We start from the raw sequence: 25,583 nt of genomic DNA on the forward strand, positions 1-25,583 counted from the left end.
ATCTAAACGGCTCAAATGTTAGGACGTTAATGTTATAGCTTTGGCAGTGGGTTCATTTGGCTAGCTTACACAACAGTTCCACCTGGAATTTAGTATGTGTAAAAATCTCTATAAAGAACTGTGTGGTGCAACCACTTATGATTTAGTGATGTGTAAATCTGCACTAAGTTTAAGTTATAATAAGGCTGAGTTTGAACTTACAAACAGCTGGTGCAAATGAGTACTGGGTCTGCAGATGGAGCCCACAGCAATATTGATGTGAAGAGGTATGCTTTGTATGGCGAAACAAAGCAGTTTGCTTAAATTTGTCACAAAATGACGTTGTGAGGAGGAAGAGACTACTCTTGCACTAATTTCTCTTCTACAAGTGCTAAGTTTCCTTGACAGGGAAACGGCTGAATACCTGCAGTGTGCAGGCATACACTTAGAAAAGCAAATTTTAATATTTTACCCTCCTATTGGGTTTGGAAAGGGTTTACACCAATACAATACCTGGATTGCCATCATACATGCTGAGGAAGGGCGTCTGGCCCAAAACGTCTGTGTGGCAATTCAAAATTAAAATCAGTTCACTAGGTGTGCTGTCCTAATCCTCTTCTTTATTCAATTTCAATACTTTAAGGATTCAGCACCCAACTTTTTTGATTTTGATTGTGAGTTGAGCGCGTTGTATTATACGATTTTTACACCAATACAGCCTGAGTGTTTGCAGGTCTAACCCACATTTGAATTAGTTTTCTTCAGTGCCTATTAATTAATAGGCACTGAAGAAAACTAACAATATAATTATCATACAGTAAAATGTTTTATCTGGTAAGTAATAACAATGTACAAATCATTTTTAGTTTAAAATAGTCACAATTTATGTATTTTATTGCATATGATGAACAGAGCAGGCAAATATATTATAAGACCATGAGAGGATCTGATGAACAAAATAATTCTTAAAATAACTTGTTTATATTTTCTTATACGTTAAATTTAGCAATTATTGTTACATTTGATGTGTTATGGGTCAAAATTGGCTGCATATACTTTCCTATGAAAAAAGGAGAATCACACAAATCAATTACAAGACTCATGACTTATGTGTCATCTCCAGCAAGGTACATGTGTGTGGTTTATGTGGTTGCCATGCCTGGCTATGTTCAAGTTTCATGTTCATAGACTGTAAAAAATAGTGGATATTACCACAGTGACGTTACTCATTGGTTTGTGGATTCCCGTTTTGAAGCACTGAGTTTGCATTTTGACTGTCGCTATCTCGGATTTTTGGAGCCAGAGGTTACCATATTTGGACAAGGGGATGGAACTGACCCTAACGCTAGCTGCTAACCACTAGCTTGGTAAGCATGATGCATTTACAGTCTCTGGTTAACTGTGAACTGTGAATATGGGTTTACACCAGGGTCACATTACCTAACCAACATTGTCGCTGTAGTAATGACTTTCCTGTGAGCCCCGGAGGTTGCTACTTGGTCATATTAGTGCCAGCGTACCACTGTCCATATGCTTGATTAATGATGCTGTTGCGTCTATCAACTGTGTGTGTGTGAATGTTTGTCTTGGTGCCTGTAACATTACCTCTGATGATGTATTGTATGATTAAATTGTGGTGCCTCGAGGCAAGTATAGTTGTAATGGCCTATTTTGGTTAACATATGCGTTTCAGAACTGATTGGTCACTATTCAAATCTTATACCAGCATGAAAACACACGCAAAACACAAGGCATATAGAAACAATATCTTTAATATGCTACATCATGTAAATATAAAAGTATGATCAAAATAGTCTCTCACATATAAATTCTCAACATCTCATAACCTGTTTCCAAAAATAAACTACATAGATAAACATATGGTACAAAAAAACCCTAAGAAATCATAAAAAGACGTACATTACTGACTCAGTAGTAAAATTTTCAAGAATGTTTTTCCACCTTCTGGTTTTTCATAACACCAAAAGCACACAGATCTAGTTGCAATATTAACAATATAAAGAAATGTCTCCTCCTGTGTTGCTCATTTTTATTGTCCAATGCTGGGTATGAGGTACCAATGTGCCCACTGTTAGAGTCAGTTAAAGCTAGTCACCTGAGTTTGCAATATAAGCCTGTACTAAAAGCAGTATATTGACCCTCTGACTGATATATCTGAATTACAGTAAGATTTGGATTAAGCTTGTGTTCAAAAATATTTACAGTAAAGCTTTGTATGTAAGAAATATCTGGAACATTTGAATCCAGTGAAAAGCTACATAAATACATCCACTTACTGTAGTGACTCAGCATTAAGTTTGGACTAAAAACAATACAGTGAGAGAGAATCATTTGGTTTTCTTCTGCACAGTATGCCTGTATACTTTGATGTCTAAAGAAGTTGCTGGATGCTGAAGAAAAAATGCTAATGCTTTGTCTGAATATTTTTTTACCCTTCTAATGTTTAAATTAGCTGAATAACTGATCCAAAAATAACGGTTCTACGTGTTCATGGTCTTTGATTATCATTTTGGCAAATGCTTATTAACACACATTTTAACAATACTCGATTTTCCCTTTTTAATTATAAATAAATAAAACATTGCAAACAGTTGGGGAGCAGGAAGGTGTTTTGTGTCATCATTGTGCACTGACTTTCATATATACTTCCACTCGTCTCACACACGCACCCAGAAGGTCAAACACACCGTCACACAAAGTTAAACAATGCACAATGAACTGTGACAAGTTATTGTTGAGTTCACTTGTGGTTTTCCCCAGAGATCAAATCTCCTTGGAAATGTCAACAAAAAGGAAGAAAAAAAAAAAAAACTAACAGAAAAAACAAAATATCATACAACTAAATAAATATAGACAACTAGAATTTTCCAAAAAGTAATAAGTTAACGCACAAAAAAGCAAACACTTGTCTACCTGAGTGAAAAGACTTTTTAAATACTTCACAGCTTAGCAACATCTGCCCACTTTTCATTTTTTAAACTGAGTTTTTTGGGAGGAAGTACAATCACTGAATACCCTAACCCAGTCTTTGGAATGCTCTTCTTTTGGTGCTGCGCTCATTGGATTGGGAAAGCTCATATTCCCTGTTGTGTCCCTCTTGGACAAAATAGAGTTTTATTTGGCGACATCTGTTTTCCTGATTGATGGTATGCTGTATGTCCATCTTTGTATTTCCTACCACTACAAGTGTTCTTTCAATCCCCTCTCACTGTCCTTCTGTCTTCACTGTTGGCCGTTTGTGGAGATGAACAACGCTGGCCCTCTCCTGATAGGCTAGAGGGGGGCTGTGGTGTGAAGCAGGTACAGCTGATTGGGCCATAGGCATTGTTGGTGCATTAATAGCCACCGTCAGAGCTTTCAGCAGTAGGGTGGCCTCCTTCTGGTCCTCCTTCCCTTCGCCTTCCAACGTACGAGCCAGCCATCGCTCAACAGCCTCTTCCACCTGTGGCGCCGTTGCCGCCTCAGTGAGCGTGTCGGCCTCTTGGCTAGCGTCAAACCGCTCCACCATTTCTTTAATGTGTACATTGACTGGAGCGTTAGCCAGGCAGCAGCTACGCTGGTGGATACGAAGAGAGAAGCGGTGGAAGAAGGCCTGGGCACAAAGCTGGCAGCGGTAGGGACGGTCGCGGCTGCTGTGGAGGCGGCGGTGCAGTTTGAGGTGGATGTACTGGGTGAACTTCGTGCTGCACAGCTTGCACTGGTAAGGTTTTTCCCCAGAGTGTAGTCGTAGGTGTGTTTTTAAGTTGCTGGTGCTGCTGAAGCGCTTGTGACACACCTGGAAAGCATGAAATGAAAGGTTAAGACTTCTGTGATAACACTCACATGACTGGTTATTGTGTAGAGCACCTTGAGAAAAGTGGCAGTATTGTTTTTGGGATTATTCAGGAGAACTTCAGCAATAAAGAATGATGTCATCTCGATGTTATTATTAGCATGGTATCAGGGTTGAACAAGTTATTCCTATTCTCTGAGTTAACAAGACCATATTTCTTTCTTTGTAAAACCAGTTCTATCCAATAACACTCTCAACACGCACACCCACATAGTCACACTAGCAAACAAAAGCATAAAGATGCTATTACATGACACGGTGGGTAGTGGCTCATTGAAAATCAAACAGACATTGTTACCAGAACGGTATGTGAGTCAGAGAGCCTTTATGTGTATTGTGTATACAGTGTGTTCCTCTCAAACTCTCAATTTTACATCAACGTCAATGCGAAGGCAGTTAAGAGGCTGTAAGAAGCTTGTAAAAAGAAAATACACACAACCTATGATTTACAACATACCTGACATTCATGTGGTTTCTCTCCTGTGTGGACCAGGTGATGTTTCTGGAGATGGGCCAGCTGAGTGAAGCTCTTTTTACATAAATTACACTGGAACGGTCTCTCACCACTGTGCACTCGGAGATGGACCTACAATTACACAGGTGATACAAAGAAAAGTAATGAGCACTGGTATCAAATGGAAAATGATGAGTAGAATTTTTGTTTATTTATTTATTTTTTTTACTGGAATTTATCAAAATGAATTTCATGTTAGTATGGTTTAACAAACAAGAAAGAGGAACAGAAGTTACCTTGAGGTTTGACAGCTGTCCGAAAGTCTTTGCACAGATGTTACATTCATACTTGATCTTTCCATTCTGCTTCTTCAGTGGGTAAGGTAGGGATTTGTGGCCAGGGCCATTACGTGGCGCTGGATTGCTTTTGGTTGTAGCCAGGGTTAGGTTCATGGCCTCCTCGCAGCCAGAGGGAGACTGCTCAGGGGACTGGTGCTGGCTGCTTGGCTTGGGGAGAGGGGAGAGCTCTGGGGTGGCTGGGGCGCCTCGCGGTGGTGACACATTCGGGGTTAGTTCTTTCAGACCTCCATGTGGCGATGGAGGGTAAGGGAGGGACACTGGAAGTAGATTAGGCGGGCCGATTGGGGGATACGGGAGTCCGTCTGTGCTCAGGTAGTTGCTGTACCGGAGGGATCCTCTTGAAGGCAGCATCCCAGGAAATGGAGGGGAGTATGAGGGGAGGAGGAGGCGAGGATAGTGGGGGCCATATGGAGGAAGGAGCGGGTAAGTGGGCTGGAGGGGTCTGGACTGAGGGTAAAGGGGATAAGATGACACCAGCCCCTCTCTGTGGCCGTAGAGGCCGTGAAGGTGAAGGGGGAGATTTCGGTGCCCAGATTGGAGTGCAGGGTGGTGTTCTGGCAAGTACGGGTGATTCAATCCCAGACTTGGTTCTCTGTGCTCAGGCTGAGGAGAGGGAATGATCCCCCGGTCCTCTGGATCCCTGTCGCTCTTCTCCTCCTTTTCAATCTTTTTGCTGAAGTCCATGATTTGGTCGTCAGGCGTGTCAGGGGGAGTGTCTCTCTCCAACATCTCCACGTCGATCTTCTCCTCTCCTTCATCATCCCTCTCATCTTTCACTTCTTCCTTTGTTCTTTCTTTGAACCATGTCTGCTGAGGTAGGTGCTGTTTGGTATACTCTGGCTCATGGTCTTCATCAGAACTCATGTATTCTGTGAGAAAGGGGGAAAAAAATTAGTATTGACACAGAACACTGATTTTTGAAGTTTAAAAATACAAAATCTTCATCTTTGTACAGAAGTTAATTATAACATCCGTGTCATTTCTTTAAAGTCACTGAGACACGTGAATATTCAGACACACATCCGCCCACAGTAGGCACTCCCTCTTATGGTAAATGATAGTAGTTTCAGTTTTGACTCAACACGTAACCCTACAGTCTAAGTTTCTGGTTGTCAATCACAGTAGTGATTTTGGTGTGGGAGAATGGGTTGTGGGTGAAGTGTGTGGGAGTCCATGTGTCATGTCATGTATGTGCAGTTGTTCAGCAAGATTCTGAGTTTTGTTTGTGAAACTTTTTCTGAGTAGCTGTCTTACCGTACACTGGCCACAAGAAAATGTGAAACATCTCTTCCTTTTTCCCTTCTATTTCTCTTTTTGAGAAAACCTTTGGTTGGTCGGTTTTGACACCGTGACTATGCGTCACCACCTGCTTGTCATGTGAATTACAGGATCATTTGAAAGGATGTACCAGTGTTTTTGCATATTTTTGGCCTATTTAATACAAATAATATATATTTAAAATTCTCAGTAATTTACCTATTTTAATACTGTCTTAACGGCAAACATTGATTTCCTTTCTCCTTCTGCCCTATATGAAAACCAGCTTGTAGAAACCTGAACCATGCACATCGTCGTTTTTTTGTTGTTGTTGTCTGTTGGTGGATTTGGTGTTTCAATTGTTGCTTTGAAGCTTCAACAACCAATACCTGAGAACTAGCTGCTGAACTACGTCACATAATATCAGAAAAATAAACCTTAAGATCCTTTACAGTAAGTTGATAAAACTATGTAATGATACCACCTTAGCATTAGTCACCAAGTTGAATGGCAACGCATCTGGTGTATCCAGTTGGTATGAATCATCAGACTTTGTGGCAACAGAGAATCATTCAGGATGATGAGGGTATGACTTGCTGTTCTACTAATAGCTGAAAACAAATGACTCACAAAGGTACTTTGACCAGCCATATTCCCCTTGGATTTCATTCCCCTCTCCTTAAAATCCCACGTCATTTACCACATGTCATGAAATACTGAGATTTATTTCATATATGTATGTGAATGTAGTTTGTGATCTTGCATAAATATTTGGTTCACAACAGTAAGCCAGACAGTAAGAAACAGTATCAAACCAGCTATTTTGCTATTGGTAATAGATAAGAGGTATTATTCACTTAAAGGGAATAATGTGTCGTAGTCAGCTCTGAAGTGAAAGAATTTTGCTGATCGCAATCATTACCTGATGTAGACTTTGAGCTATGTGTTTAGTCACTGCCACAGGTCTAATTCTGTCATTTTATCAGATCTAGTAAATCAAAATAACATCATCATGTTCCTCAACATGAAAACAGCTGACAGTCAGCTGTCTTTCAATCCCTCTCACTAGCTCCATTGTCAGCAGGATTAATACAGTGTCACAGGGTAATAAAGTTCACCAAATATGCTGAATGTTTTGGTTTCATCTAAACAGCCAATGTGTTCATAAGTTAAGTCCTATGCACAAAACAGAGCTGAAAAAAAAATCTTTTATTACCCTATGAACAACCTTTAGAGCCTGACATACAAGCTCTGTTCTTTCCTGTGCCTCAGAATATTTATTACCCTTCAATACTTTTCTATGACCTGCTGTAAGGACCAAGACATCTTGATAGAAAAAGTAGAAAAAATCTGCTTCCACTGCACTCACTCTGTTTGATGTCGTCCTGCTGACTGCAGAGTCTCTGCGCAAACTCCTGGCTGTACCACACGAGCAGCTCCTGTTTGGGCTCTACTGGTCGGATGGTGTAGAAGTAGATTTCCCGGCCATTCTGGCATGCCACCAGGTTCTGTTCGGCCAGAGAGCGTGCTGGGTTGACATATCGCATCCAGTTGCTCCTGTGGACGTCATAGCCATCAATGAAGTTTTGAAGCTGCCCGCCGCTGTAAATCTGCAACAGAAAGAGAGAAAATATTGGATTAAGACGTGTTCACAAAAACTGGGATACCCGAAGACACACATTAACTTGTAAAGGCACTTTATAAATCAAATTATTTAATGTTTGACATAATAAATGATTAATATACTTTAACCCTTATATTATTTGACCATCTGCTGCAATGGCCACATCCATCATTAATGAACACACTGCTGCTTTTATCCTTAAAATTTAAACTAAAATTCTACAGATATGATATGGATTGAAATTCTGATTAAAATCTGTATAAAATCATCAAAACAATATTTTTAAAAAGTTTTAAATAAATCAAGACTATATAGAAAAAAAAGTCTAAATAATCACCTCTGCCATGTACAGTTAAATATCCTTTATCCTCTTCAGTTAAAAGCTACAGTATATTTTTTGTTCCTTTAATCTGCGCACTGCAACTCTGCTCTGTGTGTGCTGAGCGTAACACTCTTCTGTCTGTTTGTGTCTCAGCCGTCACTGTATATGAGGCGTGGAGGAGTGGGGGCGTGGTCCAGCTGTCTCGCTCTCTCTTTCCCTCTCCTTTTTCTTTCTCTCTCTCTCTCTCTCTGTCTTTCTAGTCTCTGTGTGTTATTGTTGTTTCTATCTTGTCATTTAGTTAAAGAAATATGTATCAGTGGTATTCTTTATTATGATAACTTTTTTCTTTTAGAAAAAAATGAACGCATCAGCTCAGGAAAACAAACCAGATGTAAAGGAAATGTTACTAGTGGCTGCTTGACAGACAGGTGTTGGCAGGCAGCCAAAATTTGCACACACACACATGTACACACGCACGCACGCATGCATGATGCTGGCAGCACGTCCGCCCTCGTCCTGCACCTGTGTCATAAGATTGATAACATAATCGCTCCTGGGGAACGTCAGACTTTCACTATTGCACCGGGACAGGAACCTCCTTTTCAGAGGTTTACAGGAAATACTAAAGCCGGAAGGAAAATACGTAGGATGGCAATAGAAAGTCCTTATGGGAATTGACTAAGCAGAAAAGAAAAATTCCTGAGTGACACAAGCCACGTCTGGATGAAAGAGAGAGAAAGCAAACACGGGACTTGAAGACTAAAAGGTGGTGGGTGTGGATGTCTGAGTTTGCGTCTATGTTTATACGTTAAACAATAGTCCCTTCCTTTGTGTTTGTGACACATGTTGCATAGGACCTGAGTGCCAGTAAGGCTCTGATGACTGTGTGAGAGTGAATACTGTGTTACGTGCCACCAGCATTCACAACTTCCTCTAAAATTTTGACCAAAATCCCTTTACGCCAGTACAATCTGTGTGAAAGCATTTTTGTTTCCTTATTGACGAACATGGACCTGATGTGAAACTTCTGTGTCTGAGCAATGTCTTCTTTTCATAAATAATAAAGGAAGATGAATCTGTCCTCAACCACTCCAAAATTATTCCCAGGGTCATTTTCTTGCATCTAGATTTGAGACTTTCCCCTGCTAAACCACAATCACACTGTATAGACTCTATACAGTGTGATATATATACACATACTCTATACTATAGAGTATGTGTATATATATTATACATATACATTTGTTCAGATACATGCACATAGGCGGGCTATCCTTACCCTCCAGAAGTATTTTCTGTTGGCCTGTTTGGGGACGTTGTCTTTGGTGTAGATGTCTCCTTGCAGGGGGCCAAATCGAGTCCCCTGAGGAATGTATTCTTTACTGAACACGCCTGTCACCTTGAAAACAGATCAAACATATCGTTAGCATATAGCATACAGATGGGTCATTTCACGTGGAATATTACTCAGTAGCATGATAGTCAGAGCCGTCATATTGAAGATTAAAAGCCTACTTTCAGGTAACAAGAGTTGATTTTTCAAGCACTGATTACAGAATAAATCTATACATATTATATAACATAATACTTGTGTTTTGCTTTGTCCAACAGGCTATTGGCCTGTGTTGTATTTGCAGTGGCTTTGTCATGTTGACCCAGACAGCTCTAGAGCCAAGGTAAAGCCCACAAGGTGACCCACTTTCAACACTAATGAGTTAAACGAATGAGGAGAATTACACTTTCTCTGACCTACTCCACTGATCTCTGACCTGCTGTCCTCATAAACACCAGAGAGAATGAGAGGATGCAGTGTCACCTGTTGTTTGCCTTGTGAACTTCATGAATGTTGCTAAGGTGTACCTGTATTGTCGCTCATTTATTGTTTGGGACAATACTACACTTCTGTTTCTAAAACCACAAGGACAAAAGCGCACACAGCAAATTATGTGATGACACAGATTGTGCTCACTCTTCAGACACGTTTCCTAGCCTAAAATCCGAAGTTCAAAATTTTCCACCTGCACATGTGGATATGAGTCAAACGTTTGTCTATAATCGTTTTCCTTGGAATAGGAACTTCAAAACTTGTCCAAACATATATTGTGGAGATGTGTGAGGGATTTTTGACCCTGAGAGAGTTTTTTGTCTTGTTCTGCAGCTTGTTGAGTCATTTTTACCTTTTAAGTTACCTTTTTTTTGAGTCGAATAATAAATTAGTAAAAAATAATTAGTCTTAAGCAACAGTTGTATAGGACAGCTTTATGATTCACACTTTGCGGACAGGCTTGGGGTCAACCCTCCTCAAAACACACCCAAACACACACACACGCCATCAGGCAGCAGCATCTGCGGCACACACAGCCTCAATGTCTTGAGGAGCTTTGTGTACAATCCTTAATACCCCACGCCCCATCCCCCCCATTCCCCACCCCCCATACATAAACACACACTCTCTCTTCCTGCTATTGAGGAATTATCATTCAAAATGACCCCCAAAAGGATTATCACGGCCTCCTGTAAAAAAGGTCAACCCTTAAAAAACAAGAACATGATGACAAATCTGAACCTTGTGTTAATTTATCACAATATGAAGAGTGGAGTCGGCTTTTGTAAATGATGTATAAGTAGTTAATTAGAAGAACAACAGGTCACTGAGGGCAGCAGGAGTGTCTGTGCGTGTGTGTTGAGCGGCCGTCAAGGCGAGTGAGGTGATTCCTAGATACGATGAACCAGTGTGACAGGGACATTGTACTTCGTTGGCGTTGCGTGACTAACGAAACGCTGTGGCGCTGGGCTGCCGCTGCTTAACCGCTCAGTTCAGCCAGGTTGGGAGGAAGGGGGAGGGAGTGAGTGAAGGGTGTTGAGGAACGGAAGAAAGGAGGGTGGGCGTTCTTAAGTAGACCCACGCTATGACACTCCTGAACAGCCTCTCCACCCCCCCCCCCTCCCCTGTTTTTTTTTTTTTTGCTTGCTGAACTCGAAATAGCTTGTGTCGCCTGCCAGGTTGAAGCCTGATGCCTGGCCGGCTGCCTGGCTGGCTGCCTGGCTGGCTGCCTGTCCCCAACGAAAGTTAATCATCTGGTTTTAACCTAAATCCCCCCCCCCCCCCCCCCACCCGCACACACACACACACCCTCCCCTCACCAGCTTCTCCCTCTCCCCAAACCCGTTGCCTCTTTCTCCCTCCACTGGCACCCGTTGCTAACGCCCCATCTGCCACGTGTCCCCACCACCCTTCTTTGCCTTTCGTGGCACACTTCGGAATAAAAATGGGAAGAAAAAGTAGGTTTACGAAAGGTGTGAAGGGGCTAAAAGGAACAACGCTAGAGAGAAAACAAGTGGGCCCAACTCTCCTCCTCTTAACCAAACAGGTGCTGACCAAGTATTGTTAGTGCGTTGATGTGCATGATAATGTGCAACCCCTTGCCTCATGACTCATCCATATGGAACAATCGCTCACCTGCTTGATTTATCCCTCCCTTCCCAGCCTTCCTGATAACAATGACTTGCATTTAAGGTGACACACATCCCACACAAATGCACATAAAGGAGTGGCTGTGTTTTATGATCATTGCAGGAAATGAATCTCCCAGCTTTGCGACAGCACGTAAGGGAAAGAGATTCACATGACACCATCTTTAGGGAAACTACTCTGGACAGGAGCCAGTTTAAATAAAGCAGATTACTTGCAAGCATGTGAGTGTGTGTGCTAGTGCTTGTTTTTCATGCCTCATTTTGTATCTGATTGGTGTTATAATTGGTCAGTAAGCACTGGTGCACAGGCAAACTGTAAAATCAAGTTTCACTGCAGTAAGTGTGAATTGTGAAGAAATGTGAAGTATACGTAAGACGTGTTAGGGGTTGGGCATTGAAATTAGCCCCGAATATGATTTTATCACCATAGTTTGCATGCTTTTCTCATCCTGCAGCAGTGAATGCAGCAGAGAGAGCAGGAAGAGATGAGACTATGTGAGTTAGTTTAGAGGAACCACGGCAGAATGTGTTGCCTGGGTGAGGGAAGAAAGAGGAAGGGGATACAGCGAAGTCAACCACAAGCTTCTGAGTATTGAGAGAACTACAAAAGTAGTGAGTGTGACATTGCTCTCTGTTCCTTTTAAGATGATGATTCTCTCTTTAGTTAGATTGAATATTCATATTTAAAACCTTGCTCAGGGACATGATTGCAGTGCTTTATTGTATAGGTGACATGTCCAGCCAGATGCCTGATCAGTGACTGCACTGGGAGCCAAGCAGTCAGCTGACTGACTGGGACAAACAGTCCAGGGATATTGCATATACTCTTCCTGACTCACCTAAGTGAGAGAAGGCGTGGGAGGTGAAGAGGACAGGCATGAAAGAGGCAAAACAAGAGGGCAGGGACGTCTTGACGCAATTAGATCACCTGGTAGAAGCCGAGCCAATCCCTGACATTTTACTATGTGTGTGTCTACGTGTGACTGCCTGCATGTGTTATTGTGTGAGTAAAAAAGAAACTCAAACCAGTTATAAATGGCTGAAACATTAAGGTGACATAATGGAAATTAAGATGACCATAAGGCACAAAAAGGCCCCTGACCTCAAGCTGCCAGTGGCCTTGTGTCCACTACACCACATTAACTCTCTCTCTTTCTTTCTCTCTCTCTCTCTCTCTCTCACACACACACGCACACACACTGTTTGTGTGAAGAACTCATTAGTCAGCAAATCTTTTGTTCCAAGTAACCCAATGCAGATGGCCCAACAGAATGTTATGTAACACAGAATTAATATTTTTAAGTGAAAAGCTTTAATCGGACAAAACTGACTGTTCTAAAACAGCATTAGAAATAGAGACTACTGTATTAAAGTTACAGTAGTGAGTTGGATTAGTATATATTCTGTTATGTGCTGTAACATCAGTGGTTTTCTTAGTTGCCTCTACATCTAAGGGAAACTGCTCTTACCTCATTGTCTGTGCCGTATTCGAAAGTGAGGTTGCGTGGGATGGAGGTCATAGCTTTGGGCAGGCTGAAGCTGGGGTCCGACACCTGGTCTGGCACGATGTAGGTGCAGTTGAGAGCGAAGTCCATTTCCCTCCACCCACTCATGTCTCCTGGTGTGCTATCCAGCTTCATTTTTTTACAATATACTGTAGGTGATGGAGGCTCAGGCTATTTAGCGTTTTAGTTTGGTTTGCTTCCGTTTGGTTTAGGTTGCTTTGGTATAGAGGTATACTTTGGTTTGATTTGGGCAGGTCCCTTGTCTTAGGTACGCTGGTTAAAGCTCAAGATCTGAAAAAGGAAAGTAGGAGGCAAGAGGAAGATTTTAGTGCCACATAAATCAGTTTTAAAAGAAATAATTTGGAGGTAAAGAATATGTTTCAAAGGAAAGAAAACACAGTACAAGAAAGCATCCTCTAAAGTGGCAATAAGCTGACAGTATGACAACTTTTAGTAAAACATCAACAGTAGGTTGACTCAATGCTAAATACAAGTAATCTCAGAATCTAAAGTCAACTCAATCTATGACTATGTGTCCTAAAAATACAATAACACTTTTCTAAGGCTCACTATTTAATATTATTTAAAAAAGCCTGCTGGCAGTCATTCATTATTCAGTCAGCCAGTTCCATTCATGAAGTTCCTTGACACTGTTCTTGGCCAACATCCCAGCGCTCACCATTCAGTTTAATCATCAATTTCTTAAGAGGCCTATAGGTCATGTCCTTTTCCACTGTTTCTGTATCATATATCCACCTTTCCAATTCATCCAATGTTTTATGCTCTTACAAACAGAAAAGAAACAAAATTTTACTTACTTTTACACATTCATTCAGCTGTAGGATCCGCATTTCTTTGGCTATGTCATCCCTTGAATGCTTTTTTTAAAAAAAATCTGCCTTCTCCTTTTTAAGTCTCCCTTTTCTCAGTGTTTCTTCAGGGATTCCTTTCAGTTAGATCCTTTGGGTATCCGCTCTCGCTGTGGCCACTCTGTTGCTGTCACCAGAAACTCATGAGCTGAGGATTGTGCGCCAAGCTTTTTCAGCTAACCGCCCTGGCCAATCACAAGCCACCGTGGTCATGTGACCGAGCCATCTGACACACAACTGTTGGTTTTGGACAACAACATCAGTGACGTTGTACACTTGGCCAGCAATTGGCTGTTGTTATGAATGCTTACACATATACACACACACACACATCCACGCGCACACAAAGAAGACATGTTAATGAATGAATAAAGGAAGAGCAGATGGCTGGCCTGTTGCCACTGGAAAACACACTCATAGACTTTTGCTTGGTTTGGCACTTAATGAGCAATCTGCTGCCACTGTATCTCCTTGACCTACATCTCCCTGTAGAACATCTTTAACTAAGACCCTTAAGACCCCTGCCACACACACACCCACCCACACACACACACACATACCAAATCCAATATTCCAAAGAAATATTTTGATTTAAATTAATTTTGCAAGATATTCTATGGTTATAAAAAACCTTTCACAAGACATAATGTTAAAAATAATATTCTGTTTTACTCTCCTGCACACATACATGCACTGCATGGATTGGTGCTACTCACTCATTCACAGGTACAGATGTAGGGCAGGTCAACCCAGTGCACAGGAAAGAGACTTAGACACCTGTCTGCTGAGTGTCCCGTTTACTTTCAGACACACACACACACACACACAAACAATCTAGTTTCTCTAACATGGAGCTCTGGGTCACCTCACCTGGCAGTTCGCATAAAAATAGCCAGGACAGGAGAGAGGAGTTAAAACAGCATATGGAGGGTAAAAAAGAGAATGTGGCTTTTCTATATGTGACACAGCCTGTGCAAAAAAAAAGCACACGTGTAATTCATGTTTTTCATGTTTGAAATCCAATATTTTATATGTATATGTGAATTCATTACATGTAAAATGTGTTTTTTCTTGCCAAAACCCCCCTCCCAAAAAAAACAGACAGACAAACAAAAAATGTGAAATTGCGGTTTTCACGTACTGTATTGACGTATTACTTTTCAAGAAAAAATATCTTTCTTTGATGACACACATTACTGTGCAGAAATGACTAATTTCTCCATTTTTATTTTATTACTGTAATTGACAGTCTTTATCTTCGACCACATTTACCAAATGTTGCGTAACCTGCAGACTAAATGCTGAAAATGTCAAAATTACAGGGACAACACTGGACTCATTTCCTAAATTCCTGGTTCCTAAAAGTCTCCTTTCTTTGAGGTGCACTTCTGTTTTGTTTTTGATTTTTAAATAAAATTGTATCATGCACCTATTATATAATTTCAAAAATACCATAAAAACTACAAGAAAAGATTTGGGGAGTTTAAACAGTCTGAAACAAACAGTATGTGTGTCCAGAGTAAACAGATAAACAAATGAAAAATAATTTCATAGCATGCAAAGAATAAAATATATATTTTTATATTCTGGAAAAAATATACTTCTTCCAATTTTTTAACTGCTAAAAAATATATATCCATATCTTTATTTTAAACATTATAATGATATTTGTGTCTGTCATTCACCCCTCCTCCTCGCCCCCTCTCTTTCTTAACTTGGCTGCTGAAATAGTAAATTGGCTGCCATATGGCAAGACTGCTATTCCAAGAGTGGAGCTTTACTGCCCAGTGTGGCGTGGGGGTTAAGGGTGGTGGTAGAAGGAGTGTGCGGCTGTGTGTATGTGTGTGTATGCGTGTGTGTGTGTGTGTGTGGTGGAGGGCAGAGGGAGGGTAGGTCAGGATTTGGGCTCTTTCACTGGCCCGCGCCTGGCTGGGCTAATTTCTCTAATTTGCAGACAGTCTGGGCTCAGGCTCAGGGCTCAGAGGCTAAAGTCCCAGCACTCCAGGATGACAGGCTAGCCAACTCATCTCACTCCTGCACACACATCACATCAGGGATATCAGATGGTCTAGACACACTTTTCCAGGGAGGGAAACCTCGCTCACATGGGCAACTGGGCCTTAGCACAAAGAGGGAGGGAGATAACGGCACCAGACGAGACGAAAAGGATAAGTGGAGGAAAGACCTGAGGTCAGCTATATTGAAGCTGTCTGAGACGGAGAAAATCAGACAAAGTGATGTGACCTGAGACATGAATACCACACTGGTTGTACCTGTGTGCTATGTAATAGTCTGGTCCTCATGAGCACCTGTTGCCATGCAAAAGTCTGAGTGTGAATCCACTCTACTGTCAGTAACAGTGCAGAGAAAGCAAACACCTGCTCTACATAAATGCTGATTTTACAAGTGAGTTTAACTTACTGATAGTAAAAAAGATATATGGTGACAGTTGTGAATGTTTGGAAATACGTTTATAGTTATACTGAAGGAGCAACAATGAAGAATTAAGCTAAGCAAGAATTTTTGGATACAAAATTCAGTTACAAGTTGATTGGGTCATCCAACAAGCGCGAATGATGAAAGGTCTGAAGCAAATCAAACTTCCTGTGACTACTAATGCACTTTGCATCACTTTGCATTTACACTCTGTAAAAAACCTTGCATTTCATTTATCATGTTTTATTTCAAAGGGGACGGCCAACCAACATTGTACAGTGAACCTATACAAACCAACACAATTGATAAACCATGTGAAAGTATTAAATCATTAACAGAGAACTAATGATGGTCATTTTAAGATGTAGTACATCTGTTCCCCTTGCAACAAGAAAACAAACAGGGCAATTAACAGCACAAAGTAAATAATCCTATTCTTTACCCATCAATAACCACTGATCCCACCAACTTGGACCACCCCAAGCCTTTTAATGGGTTAGGGTTCATGTGTAATGAACCCCAACCCATTAAAAGGTGGTGCTCAACTCTACCTCTGCCTAATTGAGTGAAAGATTGATGCTGTAGTTTTAAAACAAAATAAAAGATCAAAATCCAGCAAAAAATAATTTGGAAACCATAAAGGCTGTTTAATTCTTTGGCAATAATCTTCAACGATATCTACATAATTTGTTGGGTTTGGATTGGATCAGTGTCGCCAATTCCTTTTTTATTACATTTCACTTTTTAACCTTAGTCTATGAGTACCACATGGTCTTGAGTAAAAAAAATGTTTGACAAAAAAGTCTAAGTCCACTTTTTCCGAAGCTTTCAAATCTCATCTGATGATCTTTATTGGAGAATGGAGTTGAAAGCTCTGAAAAAAGCAATGAAGTGGACCTCAGGTTAAGATTTTTTGTCAAACTACTATTTCCAAGGTCAACATTCATGCTCAAACCCACTAAAGAAATAGCGGGGAGCCTTTATTTATACTCTTGTTTGATCAGATTAACAAAACCGTGTCAGGTTCAACAGCTCGTGGAAATGGTGCTATTCTGTCAACCAAACTTTTAGATGATGGCATATTTTTTTAAAGGTTTTACACATTCACTCTGCATGGTTACATGATAGCTATAGTTTAAATTTACAACTGTACATAAGTAGTGCTAAAAAAAGTTATTTTTGCTTTTAAGCTCTCACAAAGCAGCTAGAATTACCCACACAAAATGGCTTACCATCCGGTGCTAAAAACAGTTCCTGTTTTTATTGAGTCCATTATCTATAACATAGTAATTTCTTGTTTTGTATGTGGATGGGGGGTGGGGGGTTGAGGTAGGTGTGTGTGTATGCGGGGAGGGAGGGAGGGGGGCAACTATATTGTTTTTTATTGTATGAAGCACTTTGTGTTACATTGTATAAAAAGTGCTATACAAATAAAGTTTGATTGATTGATAATGTCCACATTTCCCACATAGAAGTTATTGCTGTAGGGTTGGAAATGAGCAGGAGACCAATAAATCTGTCAGGGGCAGAAGAAATATTCCCTGTACATCCATATGTTCAACATTCCTTTTTGAACGTATTGATAATATCATAGTTAAATATAGCAGAAATTAGGACACACACTTTCAAGTGAGGTGCTGATGAAGTAATGTGGGTGTGAAAGGTGTGGCAGGTGTGAAAGATACATGTGTAACAAGGTGCCTTCAGCAATGGAAATTTTGAGCCAGGGCAGTCCCTATTTGTCTATAGGAGCAAGATGTTCTACCAGGATCCTAAGAAATTTAAAGCTTGCACAATGTGGGAATGTTACAGTGACTGTTAGGTGTCAGATTTGTCTATACATTTGATGTATGGCCGGAAGAGAATGAGAAGAACAAGCTGAATTTCAGACTGGACTTTCTTTGATTTCACTTCTATGAATCATCAGAAGACTAATGATGTGTTCACATGGCTTCAGGCAGATGGTTGACAGAAAACCAGATATCATTTTAGGTCATGACGGTAAAATTAGGTGAGGCCGGAAGAGAATACTGGCAGTGGTTATGGTAAACAGCATTATGGTCAAAAGTTCAAAATATTTTTTGAAAACTTTTTGGCATCCTCTGCGATGGAAACTACAACTTACGTAGCTTCCTCACATAAGCAGAAAACATGGGTGATCTGGACAACGAGAAGCTAATAAATTTAGTGCAACAACACTCAGAATTTTACAAACAGAGCTTGAAATCCTACCGAGGATTTTGGGGAAGTTTTGGCTTCATGCATTACTTGAATAATGACATAAAATAATAGACACAAAATAATTTTATTTTGTATATTTTATTCCATTCTTTGTAAACAATACAACAATACAAGGATGAAAATCCAGTTGTTTCTATATTTTATACATGTCTGTACAGAAAGATATACCCGTAATCATACTGTTGAGACCTTTTGCTAATATTGTGTCTGCCTCTAGAGATCTTATGAGAGGACTTTCATCATAACAAAACATTATCAGGGAGTTCTTAGTAAGTGAATTTGATATGTGTTTCATGTGATCTAATCTAATCTACCGAAAGAAAACAAGGTGATGATAGAAACTTTACGCCTCGCCAAATTAAATGCCTGCATGCTTAAATGATTGAGTAATGTCAATGTGCTCTGCTGCCAGAGCCGGGGTCAGTGTTTTACTTTCACTGAGAATGAAAGTGGAAACAATCCTGTCATGGAAGAAATGTGACAGCTCACATTGTTTGTTTACGGCAGAGTATCAGAGCACACTGTCTCTTTGTAGTGGGTAAAAATGTCAAACCCCAAAACATATGAGCAAGAGATACTGTAGGTGATAGTTACGTTTTCATTACTTTTGTTATGACTGGTCTTTCTTTCTTGCAGTTTCTGAGTGTCCCAATTCCTTCTCACTCTATTGACTTGACCCTGTTGTTTTTCCAGTTCTACCGTTCTGCCATAGTAAACAGTAAACAGCTGAGCAGCAGATCTTCACAGGAAAAAAGAGGATTATTTGTCTTTTAACGCATTGTTACTGTGCTTCTGTAGTTGTTGTCCCCTTGCAACAACTGCACCCACTATACCAGGAAGTAGATAACCTATAGGAAGTAGCCAGAGTCACATCACTTTCGGGGGGGGTTTGTTGTTTACTGAGCCTGGCCGGCTTAGTTTTCCATCAGATCCCTTTAACCAGAAGGATTATCCTCACTGGCTGAACCTTAAATATGTAAGATTACATTATTACATTTCATCACCGATGTGTAGGGGCAATTGTTTTCCTAGAAGAGTCTTTGTTTTCCAAGGCTTTTTTCTCTCTTAATGGGTCCCGTTGTTGTCAATGGGAAATCCTCAAGTCAGAGCTTGTCCCCTGTAATTTGTTATCACCAAAACTCTTCAATGAGGAAGTGTTTTTAAAATCTTCTGTTTGTATGCCAACAGATAGATAGATAGATAAGATATAAGGCTTTTCTTCCTTTTTTTTTTTTTTTTAAGCGATAATGTGTTTCATTCTCACTTTATACACATGACTTTGTAAACATCTGTCTTTGTCCAAATAATTGTGAAGTTGTTTGACCTGCTACGTTGCTTCACGGCACACTGCAGATTCACTGGAAGAGGCCTTTGTGTGGTGGAGAAACTGAAACGACAGATAAGCACCACCTCAGAGCTTATGGTGGCAATCAGTCTTACATATGAGGAAAAAAACAATATATGGTATCCATAGGTCAGGAGGGTCAACATATACATAATCCAGGTATGATTTGAAACACAAAGGCATCATTTTAATCTTGATGTATAATCTTTGTCAAGCCATGAAAGGAGACAAGTCCAGGGTCCTAAGATGCACTGTCTAACCCTTTTTTTTTACCATAGGGGGTTAAAAAACAACAGACTTAAATCCTGCTTTTCTCCATCTGCTTGAAGATTGGTGTAATGTGTTGGCAATTGTTTTGGCAATTCCACTGGATTCCACCACCTCCTCGCTCCTCTCCTGCCTTTGGTTACTGTTTGAAAAAACAGTGACTATTGTTTGCAGGTAACCATTGCATCACTCTGTGGACTCACCGCCTTGCGAAATGAAAATCAGACTGCACGGTTATGATTGCAATTTTTTTTTTCTGTACTTTTGAAAAGCAGTTCATTGGTGACTCAAAGTTGCAATGAAAACTGACACTTCAAGTATACAAGTCTGCACATACAGTACAGTTGTTAACTGCAGTGGATATTATTAGAGCACTTGAATAAGGACTTCAAATGAGCTCATGTTATATACCACACCTTTGTAGCCTTTTGCAGCATCTCTGTTCATCCTTATATGGTTAGCACGCAGTGAGAGCTCACACTTTCTCACCCTATAGCTCAAGTCAGTGTTTGTCAGAGGCTGAATGTGACAGACGAAAATAAAATAACCCATCTCATTTTCACACCTCCACTATGTTGTATGCCACCAGAGAAGAGGAAGGAAGGAGAAGGACGTTTCAGAAGCTTCAACAAACAGCATCCTCATCTGCAACATCATCCTCAGTCTGTTTACCATTTATAGTGACTTTAAAGCATATCAGGGCTGGTAAATGGGACTTTTCAGCACTGCTAATTTAATCAAAGAAAAGAGGTGTTATTGAATATTTTTTATTTAGACACCCACATGTCAGACATAACCTTAAACTTAAATTTTAGTTTCTCTCCCCACTCACTGTTGTTGACCGTGTGCAATCCACGCTGCCCTGCACACTCAACCTTAAGTGTTTATCTTTTCATGAAGTGATGAGACAAAATGTATTGCTCATTCCAAAGTTACCATAGGAACCTTGATCATGCTTTTGTGGGCTTGCTGTCAGGTCAGTGTCACTACCACAAACACTTGTGGCTTATCTTTCTTTGTATTGATGTCTTGCTCAACATGTTGTTACTGGCAACTCATGTTCGGTACGTTCTGTGGCATGGCCTCTTCTTCTTTTCAGTAAATATGATAAAACTTTCTTAGTTCTTTTGTAAATGAGATGAAAAACAGCTTAATCACAGGATGTATGAGAGATGCATCTGTGAGTTGATGCTGTGATTCTCTCAGTTTAGACTTGTGAACGTTGGAGTATATCACCCAGTAGTACATAGCAGAAGGGGAACATAGCAAAGCACCAGTTGGCCATATTTGCATAGTATTTGCAACAGTTCCATTATCTTTGCAGACAAATGTATTAACCCAATTTCATTGTGCTTTAAATGACAGAGATATAATGATTTTTAGCTATGCATGGCTTTATGGATGGAAATACTGGTCTGTCGGTTGGTCCACCACTTTGGTCCAGCTTGAAATATCTTAACTATTGGATGGATTGAATCTATCCCCTGAAGATGAGTCTTTGGTGATCTCACCTTTTATTTAGTGTCATCATCAGGTCAACATTTCATCACTAAGTTCCTGCTAATCTAATGACTTTCCCATAGCCTCAACTGTCCTTTGCCTTCAGTGCTAATTAGCAACTGTTAGCATGCTAACATGCTCAACTACGATGGTGAACATGGTAAACATTATACCTGCATGCTAACATCAGTTGTTGACATTTATCTCAAAGCCTTGTTGTACATGCATTCTCACAGAGCGAAGTACAGAGTGGCTGTGAACTTCGTGTTAGAACTTGACACTTCTATTAGATTAGATCAGACTAAACTACCATCATATACCTAAAAAAGATCTTGAGTCATACGTGAACTTTGATTCACACACACAAACGGACAAACAACTGATGGTGTCTGTTTTGTTTCATTTCTTCACATTCAGTGTCTGACATGCAGGTACATGCTGCCAGTCATAAACATACTGTTCATCACATTGCCCCTGGTCTACTGTAATGAAAGACCCTCATGTGAGTCAACAAATTTCTCAGTTTGGGAAATAAATGAGTACCACAACCTGCTGAACCTGCAGGGACTTTTTATCTTCTGTTGAATGGCAAAACCTGCCATTCCAGTGATAATATAATCTGATGTACTGATGAACTTTTAGTATATGCAGTCTGAAAAGCTGAACAAAAAAGACAGTTGTACCATGCAGCAGTGGTGGAACAAGATACATTACTTAATTCAAATACCTCAAACTTAAATGTATTGGAGTAAATGTACCAACAGCAGTTGCTTCCCGCTACCGCCATTACACTTTCAGTAAAGTGGCATGAAAAGATACGAAAATAAATATGCTGTCGTAACTTCTGCAGATGTAATCTACAGTATATTTCCTGTAATGTACAACTGCAGCAAGTGTCAACAGATGTTGGTTTATTAGCTAGTGCATGGTAGCTAATTTGTGATTCATAATGCTCGCATAATCTTTCCATGCTGTTCAATTGTAAGGGGGTGTTTATCTCAATCTGCTACCTAGTGAACTAATGAGACTGTACCAGCCTTAAACCCTAATTATTGTTCCCTACAGCACATGCAATTAATATCTAGCAGTCCATAGAAACATGGGATATTGGGGGGCCACAGTGGGTCGGGAGAGTGGGAGGTGGTCTTATGGGGAGGGGATAGAGAAGGACAAGGGGTAAGAAAAGGGGTGATGTAAGGGTGTAGCAAAGTCTGCACGCTTTTGGCTTGTGGTCAACAGGTGGGCCCATGTGCTACCGCCCCCCTCCCCAATCTCACAGACCACCAGATAGAGAAAGACTTTAGCCAAGATCTGTCTGGCAGACAGAGAAGGGGATTTCAGCACCAAATCCAGCGGATCAATAAAAATGTCTGCTAATTAGGCTGTCCAGAAAAAGGAGGGGGTGGGGGGGGGGGGGGGGGGGGGGGGGGTGGGCAGGATGAGAGTGAGACAGATAGAGGAGAAGAGGAGGACAGAAAAGAAAACATCAAGAGCAGTCAGTGCTGATTCAGAAGTCTGGACAGATAAGGAAAATCCCCAGACAGGCGTGTCTAGGTGTGGAAATCAGGTGAAACACTTGGTGACACCTTGCTCTTCAGGTCAATCCAATGTAGTCATGCCAGGGATCAGGCTTGGCCTCCCTCCATCACTCTCTTCCCCAGTCAGAGGCAAGCTCCCGTGCTACAGCGATCAGTTTCTCTGACCCCAATCCTTCCTCTTCCTCCTTCCACCTTTTCTTTGCCCTCCTCCTTTTCCCTGCCCCTCCTCCTTCCTTCCTCTGGACATCACCACTTTGACCTAAATCTCCTCATTTAATCTTCTTCTTCTTCTCGTCTTTTGAATAACAACCAACCCCCTAATTGTCTTAATCTCACTGGTCTTTTATTGTCCCCGGGGCTTCATGCGTACTGCAGAACAAAAACATCTACCACAGATCAATACTTGGCATCAGGCCACAACTACCAGGACGGTCTTTATCGATTATCACTAATTTAAGGTTGAGTTGCGCTGCTTATGAATTTAATTAAAGAGGGTGGGGGGTGTCTGTTTTAAAAGAAATACAAAATATAATCTTTGTTGTTTGTTATTTCAGTGAGAGCAGCTGAGAAAACTTAGAATATGGAAAAAATATGGAAAAATTGTAACTGTGAAATTCATAACTCAAATCACAGTGTTATGAATCAGAGAGCTAAATGTATTAAAGAGATGAATGGCAGTACCACTTGAGGTGAAGCTTAATGCATTTCACAGTTTTGTATTATGAGAAAAATATCAACATTTTTGGCATCTGTGGATTAAATCACACACGAAAGCAGCAGCAGCTCAAGACAGCAGTTGTAAACACTGTCTTCAAATCTCCCCACAGCCTCTTTTTTTATGCTCTCTAAATAAAACAAATCTGTACATTGTCAATTTCTCAAATGAGAAGCTTATGGAATAGCACTCTCAGTTATATTACAATACAGCTTTGGGCCTTGAGCCAAAGATATTAGCTTCAGAGCAGTAGTAAGCTCAGGATCAAGCTGAGGTTAGGAGATGATTTGTGTATGATTTTGAAATGACAACCCGGGACTATAATCAAAATATTCAGAACAATAACGGATTATCTGTTTCAGTGGCTGCACTCTGCACCATCTGTTGAGGAGCGGGACATATGAGTAAATAATGTTGTTCACTTGTGTGTGCATATGTGTTTATATGTGTGTTTACGTGCAGGCGCATTTCCATTTGCGATATACAGATGTTTGCATTTGTTGCACTGCAATTTCAAGATGTAATAACAGAATATGAGATACATCCCCTTATCTTCATCCCCTCATACATTTTCTTCTCAATCTTAGGCAAATCCTTATTTTCATTTTGGCATTATGTATATTTTTATCTTTTTCTCTTTCTTTCCTACTCATTCACACACCTTTATTCACACACTGTTGTCATTGTATGTTCTTTTTTTTCTCCTCTCTCAATATCAACAGCTCAGCCCCTCCCTCCTCCTCTCCGCTGTCCCTCTCTCTCAGTGGGTGAGTCTGGGGAGGCATGGCTGTCAGATGACACTGTCTGACTCTGCTCTGCTGTAATCTGACATGGCTAATCTAATCTATCTGTCTTCACAGATTGGCAAACTACCTGGGTCTCTCCAGCCAATTAGGGCCCATCTGCACAGCACGCCATGCAGGCCAGGCCAAAGCCAGCCACTGTAGGGGCCCAGCCAACCAGTCGGGCCTCTGCAAAGCTCAGCGATGGCTCAGGCTGTCTGAGGCCCCACATATTTGCTTCCATAACAGCCCATCTGCCTGTAGCTTGGCCTGGTCCACTTTCATCCCCAACGGCCCCAAAGATTAGGGATCCTCCGCAGACTTTGTTGCCAATTAAAGCACTTGTTGCTATATAGTTGTTAGGTAATCACCAGAGCCATTATTCATCACGAGGTTACGTGGGCTACTTTGACGATAAATGTCTATTTATTTTATTGCAATGCAATTCAGAGATGTTTGCTTTTCCACAAAGTAAGAAACATAACATTTGATAATATGCTGAATTTGTTTTAGCAATTGTAGTGTTAGATTTAGCACAGAAAACAGTAATAAGGCATAAAGGTTTATATGAACCTACTCAGAAGGTCATGAATAAGGAAAAAAGTTTCATCTCACAGCAGCAATATGACTGTAATTCATCATCATATAAATTAGGTGTGGCTATTATTAGTGTTGTAAATAAACCTCTTTTCCTGCTGTCAGCATTTTAAACAGCACTATCAGATGATGATCTATCCACCCTGTGTGTCATGTTTTTTATGATTTTTATGACAAGGGCTAAATCTTCTTAGCTGTCTTTTTTGTGTAGTGATGTGCTCTAACCATTTTTAATATTTTTCTTTCTTACTTATAATAGAAATTATAATGGGTTTTTTTTATCAGTGTGTAGACTATAGAAATGATGTTCTAATTCTATCTGGAGTCTGTCATATTATATACATACATACATACATATATATATATATATATATATATATATATATACACACACACACACACACACACACACACACACACACACACACACACATACATACATACATAAATATGTATGTGTGTATAT

At 40.4% G+C, this 25,583-nt stretch overlaps 1 protein-coding gene and 1 long non-coding RNA gene across 3 annotated transcripts; one reads left to right on the forward strand and one right to left on the reverse strand.

Moving 5' to 3' along the window:
* Nucleotides 1–2,549: 2,549 nt before the first annotated feature.
* On the reverse strand, nucleotides 2,550–13,814 carry prdm1b (PR domain containing 1b, with ZNF domain). 2 transcript variants are annotated; one of them, XM_044336750.1, is made up of 7 exons: nucleotides 13,646–13,814; nucleotides 12,792–13,118; nucleotides 9,128–9,247; nucleotides 7,272–7,512; nucleotides 4,583–5,514; nucleotides 4,290–4,418; nucleotides 2,550–3,775 (listed from the first exon to the last, which is right to left on the reverse strand). In XM_044336750.1, exons 2-7 carry the CDS (start codon nucleotides 12,960–12,962, stop codon nucleotides 3,206–3,208), a joined length of 2,163 nt encoding a protein of 720 aa, XP_044192685.1. In that variant the 5' UTR covers nucleotides 12,963–13,118; nucleotides 13,646–13,814; the 3' UTR covers nucleotides 2,550–3,205. The 2 variants fall into 2 exon arrangements, with proteins under 2 accessions (XP_044192685.1, XP_044192686.1); XM_044336751.1 differs by lacking the exons at nucleotides 9,128–9,247; nucleotides 12,792–13,118; nucleotides 13,646–13,814 and adding an exon at nucleotides 7,864–7,986.
* On the forward strand, nucleotides 3,625–25,333 carry LOC122970571. Its single transcript, XR_006399253.1, has 3 exons — nucleotides 3,625–3,700; nucleotides 4,326–4,432; nucleotides 24,599–25,333. It is a non-coding gene; the product is annotated as an uncharacterized LOC122970571 (long non-coding RNA).
* Nucleotides 25,334–25,583: the final 250 nt, after the last annotated feature.

This window comes from Thunnus albacares, chromosome 19, assembly GCF_914725855.1.
Source record: "Thunnus albacares chromosome 19, fThuAlb1.1, whole genome shotgun sequence".
In the NCBI taxonomy this organism is placed as follows: domain Eukaryota; kingdom Metazoa; phylum Chordata; class Actinopteri; order Scombriformes; family Scombridae; genus Thunnus; species Thunnus albacares.

Coding starts and splice junctions, on each gene's coding strand:
- prdm1b (XM_044336750.1), bottom strand. CDS start 12,962: ATGAAGCTGGATAGCACACCAGGAGACATGAGTGGGTGGAGGGAAATG. Junction 4,419..4,582: donor GACAGCTGTCAAACCTCAAG/GTAACTTCTGTT, acceptor GTGTAATTGTAG/GTCCATCTCCGAGTGCACAG. Junction 3,776..4,289: donor AGAAACCACATGAATGTCAG/GTATGTTGTAAA, acceptor CATGCTTTCCAG/GTGTGTCACAAGCGCTTCAG.